General features: G+C 43.8%; 1 protein-coding gene across 1 annotated transcript; it reads left to right on the plus strand.

Annotated features, from left to right (window-relative positions):
- The first annotated feature begins 4,359 nt into the window (after positions 1-4,359).
- LOC119272310 lies at positions 4,360-6,579 on the plus strand. Its single transcript, XM_037553818.1, has 3 exons — positions 4,360-4,385; positions 4,929-5,334; positions 6,475-6,579. Exons 1-3 carry the CDS (start codon positions 4,360-4,362, stop codon positions 6,502-6,504), a joined length of 462 nt encoding a protein of 153 aa, XP_037409715.1. The 3' UTR covers positions 6,505-6,579.
- The last annotated feature ends 1,899 nt before the right edge of the window (positions 6,580-8,478 follow it).

Raw genomic sequence — 8,478 nt, forward strand, 5'->3', positions numbered from 1 at the left:
ACGCGATTTGATCTCTCGTTGGTGCAGCCCTGCCCCTCTCCCTCCTCCTCTTCTCCCATGGTGCTTGGCGAAGCCCTGCGGGATTGCCACGCTCCTCCACCACCACCACGTCGTTGTGCTGCTGTTGGATGGAGTCTTCCTCAACCTCTCCCTCTCTCCTTGCTGGATCAAGGCGTGGGAGACGTCACCGGGCTGTACGTGTGTTGAACGCGGAGGTGCCGTCCGTTCGGCACTTGATCATCGGTGATCTGAATCACGACGAGTACGACTCGATCAACCCCGTTCACTTGAATGCTTCCGCTTAGCGATCTACAAGGGTATGTAGATGCACTCTCCTTTCTACTCGTTGCTGGTCTCTCCATAGATAGATCTTGGTGTTACGTAGGAAAATTTTTGAATTTCTGCTACGTTCCCCAACAATAACAGCCCATAATGCAATAAATATTGATTTAAAAGCATGATGCAAAATGGACGTATCAGAGAGCACAACCCACCAGGGCGCGCCTGGGCTCCCTAGCGCGCCCAGGTGGGTTGTGCCCACCTAGTGGGCCCCTTGATATGTCTCCAACGTATCTACTTTTCCAAACACTTTTGCCCTTGTTTTGGACTCTAACTTGCATGACTTGAATGGAACTAACCCGGACTGATGTTGTTTTCAGCAGAATTGCCATGGTGTTATTTTTGTGCAGAAATAAAAGTTCTTGGAATGACCTGAAAACCAACGAAGAATATTTTTGGAGTATATAAAAAATACTAGCAAAAGAGTCAAGGCCAGGGGGGCGCGCCTACCCCCCTGGGCGCACCCCCTCCCTCGTGGGCCCCTTGGTGCACCGACCTCAACTCCAACTCCATATATTCACGTTTGGGGAGAAAAAAATCGGAGAGAAGGATTTGTCGCGTTTTACGATATAGAGCCATCGCTAAGCCCTACTCTCTCTTGGGAGGGCTGGTCTGGAGTCCGTTCGGGGCTCCGGAGAGGGGAACCCATCGCCATCGTCATCATTAACCTTCCTCCATCACCAATTTCATGATGCTCACCGCCGTGCGTGAGTAATTCCATCGTAGGATTGCTAGACAGTGATGGGTTGGATGAGATTTATCATGTAATCGAGTTAGTTTTGTGAGAGTTTGATCCCTAGTATCCATTATGTTCTGAGATTGATGTTGCTATGACTTTGCTATGCTTAATGCTTGTCACTAGGGCCCGAGTGCCATGATTTCAGATCTGAACCTATTATGTTTTCATGAATATATGTGAGTTCTTGATCCTATCTTGCAAGTGTATAGTCACCTATTATGTGTTATGGTCTGTTAACCCCGAAGTGACAATAATCAGGATACTTACCGGTGATGACCGTAGTTCGAGTAGTTCATGTATTCACTAAGTGTTAATTCTTTGGTCCGGTACTCTATTAAAAGGAGGCCTTAATATCCCTTAGTTTCCAATAGGACCTCGCTGCCACGGGAGGGTAGGACAAAAGATGTCATGCAAGTTCTTTTCCATAAGCACGTATGACTATATTCGGAATACATGCCTACATTACATTGATGAACTGGAGCTAGTTCTGTTTCACCCTATGTTATAACTATTGCATGAGGAATCGCATCCGACATAATTATCCATCACTGATCCATTGTCTACGAGCTTTTCACATATTGATCTTTGCTTAGTTACTTCTCCGTTGCCACTGTTACAATCACTACAAAACTGCTACCGTTACTTTTGCCACCGTTACCGCTACTATCATATTACTTTGCTACTAAATACTTTGCTGCAGATATTAAGTCTTTCAGGTGTGGATGAATTGACAACTCAGCTGCTAACACTTGAGAACATTCTTTGGCTCCCCTTGTGTTGAATCAATAAATTTGGGTTGAATATTCTACCCTCGAAAACTGTTCTGATCCCCTATACTTGTGGGTAATCAAGACTATTTTATGGCGCCGTTGTCGGGGAGCATAGCTCTATTCTTTGAGTCACTTGGGATTTATATCTATTGGTCACTAAGATGAACTTGAAAGATAAAAGAACCAAGATTTTCCCCTCAACTACGAGGGGAGGTAAGGAACTGCCATCTACCTCTGCACTTGATTCACCTTCTGTTTTGAGTAAACTTGCGACACCTACTCCTGCTATTCATTCTGATATGTCGCATGTTATCGATGATGCCACTTCTGCTTTGCATGATACTTATGATGAAACTACTTCTATGCTTGATAATACGATGCCACTAGGTGAATTTCTTGATGAACAACTTGCTAGGGTTAGAGAGAATGAAATTATTGAAACTGATAATATTGATGAAAGCGATGATGAAGATTCTCCCCCTAGATATGAATTGCCTATTGTGCATGAGGGTTATGTTATGGATGAAGAAACTGCTAGAGACTTTTTAGCTTGCAATGATAGATCTGATCTTAAGAAATTATTAGTTAAGCTTAAAGAAAAATATTTGAATGCTCGAATGAAATATGACCCTGCTTTTGCTACTTCACCTATCTGTATTTCTGATAAGGATTATGATTTCTCTGTCAATCCTGAGTTAATTACTTTGGTTGAATCTGATCCTTTTTATGGCTATGAATCTGAAACTATTGTGGCACATCTTACTAAATTAAATGATATAGCCACCCTATTCACTAATGATGAGAAAACTCGCTATTACTTTATCCTTAAGTTATTCCCATTTTTCATTAAAGGGTGATGCTAAAACATGGTTTAATTCTCTTGATCCTGGTTGTGTGCGTAGTCCCCAGGATATATTTATTACTTCTTTGCTAAATATTTCCCCGCTCATAAGAAACAAGCTGCCTTAAGGGAAATATATAATTTTGTGCAAATTGAAGAAGAGAGTCTTCCACAAACTTGGGGGAGGCTTCTCCAATTACTTAATGCTTTGCCTGATCATCCTCTCAAGAAAAATGAAATACTTGATATCTTTTATAATGGACTAACCGATGCTTCCAGAGACCACCTGGATAGTTGTGCTGGTTGTGTTTTCAAGGAAAGAACTATTGATCAAGCTGAATTGCTATTGAGTAATATATTGAGTAATGAAAATGATTGGACACTTCCTGAACCAACTCCTAAGCCAACTCCGAAGAAAAGGGGTATTCTATTTCTTAGTCCTGAAGATATGCAAGAGGCAAAGAAATCTATGAAAGAAAAAGGTATTAAAGCTGAAGATGTTAAGAATTTACCACCTATTGAAGAGCTGCATGGTCTTGATAACCCGACACAGGTATTAAAGGTAAATTCTCTCTATAGATTTGATGAAGGTGATATTCCTCGTAATAAGTCCGCTGGCCAATGCATGGATGAGTTCGATAATTTTATTGTTAAACAAGAAAACTTCAATGGTTATGTTGGTAGACAATTGAAACGCAATGCTTATATGATTGAACACTTGAGTGATTATATGTCTAGAGTTAAAGGTGAACTTAAACTTATTAGTAAACATGCTTCTATGGATAACACTCAAGTAGAACAAGTACTAAAAGCTCAGAATGATCTGCTCAATGAATTAAATAATAAGAAAAATGATAATGTTGTTAGAGTTATGACAAGAGGGGGTAAAATGACTCAGGAACCTTTGTATCTTGAGGGCCATCCTAAGAGAATTGAGCAAGATTCTCACAGAACTAATGTTGATGCATCTAGTTCTTCTAAAAGGAAGAAAAAGAAAAATGATAGGACTTTGCAAGCTTCTAGTGAACATGTTGTAGAAACACCTGAGAATCCCAATGATATTTCTATTTCCGATGCTGAAACACAGTCTGGTGATGAACATGAACCTAGTAATAATGTTAATAATGATGTTCATGTTGATGCTCAACCTACCAATGACAATGGTGTAGAGATTGAACCTGATGTTCATCTTGATAACCCACAATCAAAGAATCAACATTATGATAAGAGAGACTTTGTTGATAGGAAGCACGGTAAAGAAAGAGAACCATGGGTTCAGAAACCCATGCCTTTTCCTCCTAAACCATCCAAGAAAAAGGATGATGAGGATTTTGAGCGCTTTGCTGAAATGATTAGACCTATCTTTTTGTGTATGCGTTTGACTGATATGCTTAAAATGAATCATTATGCTAAGTACATGAAAGATATTGTTACTAATAAAATAAAGATACTGAAAGCTGAAATTTCCACCATGCTTGCTAATTATACTTTTAAGGGTGGAATACCTAAGAAACTAGGAGATACAGGAGTGCCAAGTATACCAGGCTCCATTAAAAAACTATGTTAAAACTTCTTTATGTGATCTTGAAGCTGGTGTTAGAGTTATGCCTCTCTCTTTATATTGTAGACTTGATTTGAATAAGTTGACACCTACTGAAGTATCTTTGCAAATGGCCGATAAATCAACTTCTATACTGTGACACCCAGATAATTGAGTTACAGTAACCACACAGTAATGGTGCCATGTCATCGCCATTAATTTTCTAAACCTCACTTTGATCCAAACCGTTAGTCAAATTCAAACTTCAATAGCAAGTGAATTTACTACTTCTTCAAACATTAAATTAAAAATGTAGGATTGGTTGCAAATATTCACTGAATAATTATCATAGTGTAATACACTTAATAAAATAATTTAAATTCCCAGAAACATTTAAATGGGAGGCCCGAACAATATTTTAATTGCTTTTAATTTATATATACAATCCAAACTATTGTTAAATAAATTCCATACTTTCAGAGGCAGTGTCTAAATCTGCAATGCTAATTAGGGACCAAGTCTTATATTTTATAAAACTAGTATACTTTTAAAAATAAAAGCAAAGCGAAAAAAATGAATAAATAAGTAAAGGCAGAAAATAAAGAGAAAAGAGAAACCCTTCCCCCGGGCCACTTAGCCCATCTAGCTAAACAACCAGCCCAACCCACACCCCCACTCATCCCCCTCCTCACGCTACAGGAGCAGGGGAGCCGTGGCGGGCATCCATGGCGCCCCGGCCAGGTGCCAGGCATCCCGCGGCTCCCCCTGTTGGTTAAGAGCGCCCCCAGCGGCCTCCCTCCCCTCTGGAACCCTAGCCCCCAAAATTTCCCCTCCTCCTCTCGTGCTTCTCCTCTGTTCCTCGAGCACGAGCAGCCGTCAACGCGCCATCGCCGCTGTCGCGGCCACCGTCGTCACCTACGCGCGGGAGGACATCCAGGAGGTCCAGCGTGGCCGTCTTCATCCGTCCCGAGCATCAACTCGAGCAGAGCCGCCTCATACGCTCGACATCGAGCTCATCTTCGCCGCGTGCATCGCCGGCCGCCATCATCGTTTACCTCGTCTCCGGTCCACCCAGACCGTCCCCGAGCGCGCCAATGGACTCGTGGTGAGGAAATCCTCCGGATCCCCCTTCCTCTGCCCCGACCCGGTCGTCGTTTGCTGTCCCCAAGCCTATCTGATCTCGCGCGAACGTGTATGTACGAGTGTGCGTGCTCTAAGCCTTGCGCTGCTGCTGCTCTTTGCTGACCGCGCCGCTACTACAGCCGCTTGCGCTGCACTGGTGCCGCTCCTGCGTACCAGCTGTTGCCGCTCGCGCTGCCCGCATGCGCCGCGCGCACCTGCTACTCTGCTGCTGTTGCGAGGCGCTGCTGCCTGCTTGCTGTTGTTGCGGCTGCTCACTGCTGCTCTTGCCAAGCTGCTGCTCCTGCTACTATGCTGCTCCTCACCACTGCTGTTGCCTTGGCTGCTACGGCCGCTACTACCGATGCTGCCACCAGGAACTCCTAGCCGGCCATGGAGCTCATGCTCCTTGTGCCCAACCGTGGCACAACCAATACATATGGCCGGTCCAATTAGTTTAGCTTTAATCAGACTAACTAACCCCGTATGACATGTGGAGCCCCTACAGCTAATTTATCTAATTGACTAGAATAGTTTAGTTGCTGACTATGGCATGTGGGACCCCTCCACCACTAATTCAACTAGTTTAAATAGTTTATTAACCCATAAGTCATTGACAGGTAGGACCCACTTGCACTATTCACCTGTTGACTAGTCAAATGTTGATTTGGTCAACAAGGCCCCTGGACCCCACCTGTCATGCTCAGTGCCAAGCTGCTGCTGTGTATAAATAGAATCATCACTATTTAAATTCAAATTAAATAATTAAAACAATTTCATAATATTATTTAAATCTGTGAAAAATCTTAGAAAATAAACCGTATCTCGGATGAAAAAGTTTTATACATGAAAGTTGCTCAGAACGATGAGACGAATCCGAATACGTAGTCCATTCATCCGTCACACATCTCTAGCATAGCAAACATGCAACTTTCCCCCCTCCGGTCCGTTTGTCTGAAAACGCGAAACACCGGGAATACTTTCCCGCATGTTTCCCCCCTTCGCCGGTATCACCTACTACCGCGTTAGGGCACACCTAGCACCCCGTATTGCCCTATTATGCTTTGTGATGCTTTGATTGCTCTGTTATTTATTGTGTTCCCCATCCGTTACTTCTTTTCGATAGACCTCGAGACTGCTGCCGATGCCCCCGTGATCGACTACATCAACGACGACCTCTCCTTGCCAGAGCAACCAGGCAAGCCCCCCCTTTGATCATCCCAATATCGCCCATTCAATTCTCTCATACTTGCATTAGATTTTGCTACTGTTATTGCTTGCTCCTATTCTGATGCATAGCCTCCTTTTGTAACCTGCTTATTGTTACCTACCTGCTTATCCTAAACTGCTTAGTATAGGTTGGTTAGTGATCCATCAGTGACGCCCGCGTTGTCCTTGTTGCCCCTGCTTCATCATTGAAGACCCGATCAACGGGATTGAAGACCAGGCCCCGGCACCGCACATCACTTTCCCCTTAGTTTCTCGACACTACTGGGTTACTATCGAGTGTCGAGGGTGAGAACTCTACATCACTTCTGAAGTTAACCCTGTAGCGTAGCTATTTGGTCGTGGTCATCGAGGGTGATTCCGCCTTAACCACTTCCGATACGACTCTGTCGTGCAACCCCTCAAGTGTGAACCTCGGGGGTGGTTCCTCTTACATTCACCTTGATGATTACATTGAGTGGAATTCACCGGGGGTGATTCCTCGGGTTTTCCCCTTGATGTTTGGACACACCGTTACTATGGTTACTATGACCTTACACTGAACCATGTTACTAAAGACGGGTCGGCCCTGAGGGGTACCCGCGCGAGCTTAATTGCGAGTGATGTAGAGACGGGTTGACCTGGAGGGTGCCCGCGAGATAATTACGAGGCGTGGCCGGGCATTCCTAGCCCTTGCCGCAAGTCTTCGAGATGGGGCAACGGGGTCACATCTTTCGTGAGTCTCTGCTTGTTACCGCGCGTTCCTATTCCACTATGATTTGGATATTTGATCCGAGGGGCCTCTGGCCTGATAACACTAACCATCACGTGGGCATAGTATGGACGTTCTGCATCGTATACATCAGCCGAAGCTTAATAGACGTCAGCGACTGAGCGGCGCGCGCTGGGTTGGACTGCGCAAGCTCCTGCCTTGTTGAAGGAGGTAGCTAGGTCTGCTCACCGGCCGCGTTCGCAACGTGCAGGAGTTTACGGGGAGATGGCCCATGACCCCTGGGGGCAAAGGTTTAGTCCGGCATGCTGACCTCTCTATTAAGCCTAGGTCGGGTTGCGGCGTATTGTTTGGTCGAGGCCGGGCATGACCCAGGAAAGTGTGTCCGGCCGGAGTTAATCGAGCGTGGTGGGTAAGTTGGTGCACCCCTGCAGGGAAGAAAACATCTATCGATAGCCTGTCATATGGTAACGGACACTTGGAGTTGTATCCCGATCGATACAACTAGAACTGGATACTTGAGATGAGACTTGGATATGAGGTGATATATGGATAGTAAGGCTCTGGGATTGCTTTCTCGCAGGGAGTCGAGAGAGGATCTTTGTTCGAGGTTGATAACACTACTATTACTTTACTTTATGCTACTCTACTCCAGGGGCGGAGCCAGAAAAGTTGGCCATTGGGTTCACTCATTGACTCAATGTGAGGATTTGGGATGAATGGGTTAACTGTAATGTCCACTTTCACATTATTGTACAACAATAATATATCACTCAAAAATTGTATAGCGAATAGAAACATGATATCAATTATAACATATAGCTGTTACAGTAAAAATTGAAGTGTGCAAAGACATACTGGTTGGACGAAATTATGAAACAACTTTACAAATTGTAAGTAGAGTAATGCCAAAAATAAACTTCATAGCTTGAAGTGCATGTTGTCATCCTCCTGAAAGCACCAGAAAAAATACCCACAAAAAAAGCACTAGAAAGAATGACAATCTTTTGGCAAATTTAAAATAAGTAGCATCAAATGAAAGAAGCACATAAAGTCACTCACATAGCGAATACATGATCATTACTGATGACATAAACCATATCTTTCTCCATATAACGAATACATGATCATTACCGATGACCTAAAACATATCTTTCTCCAGATGGCGAATTAAGCAACCAAGCATGAATTGGT

Source organism: Triticum dicoccoides, chromosome 3A, assembly GCF_002162155.2.
Source record: "Triticum dicoccoides isolate Atlit2015 ecotype Zavitan chromosome 3A, WEW_v2.0, whole genome shotgun sequence".
Taxonomy (NCBI): domain Eukaryota; kingdom Viridiplantae; phylum Streptophyta; class Magnoliopsida; order Poales; family Poaceae; genus Triticum; species Triticum dicoccoides.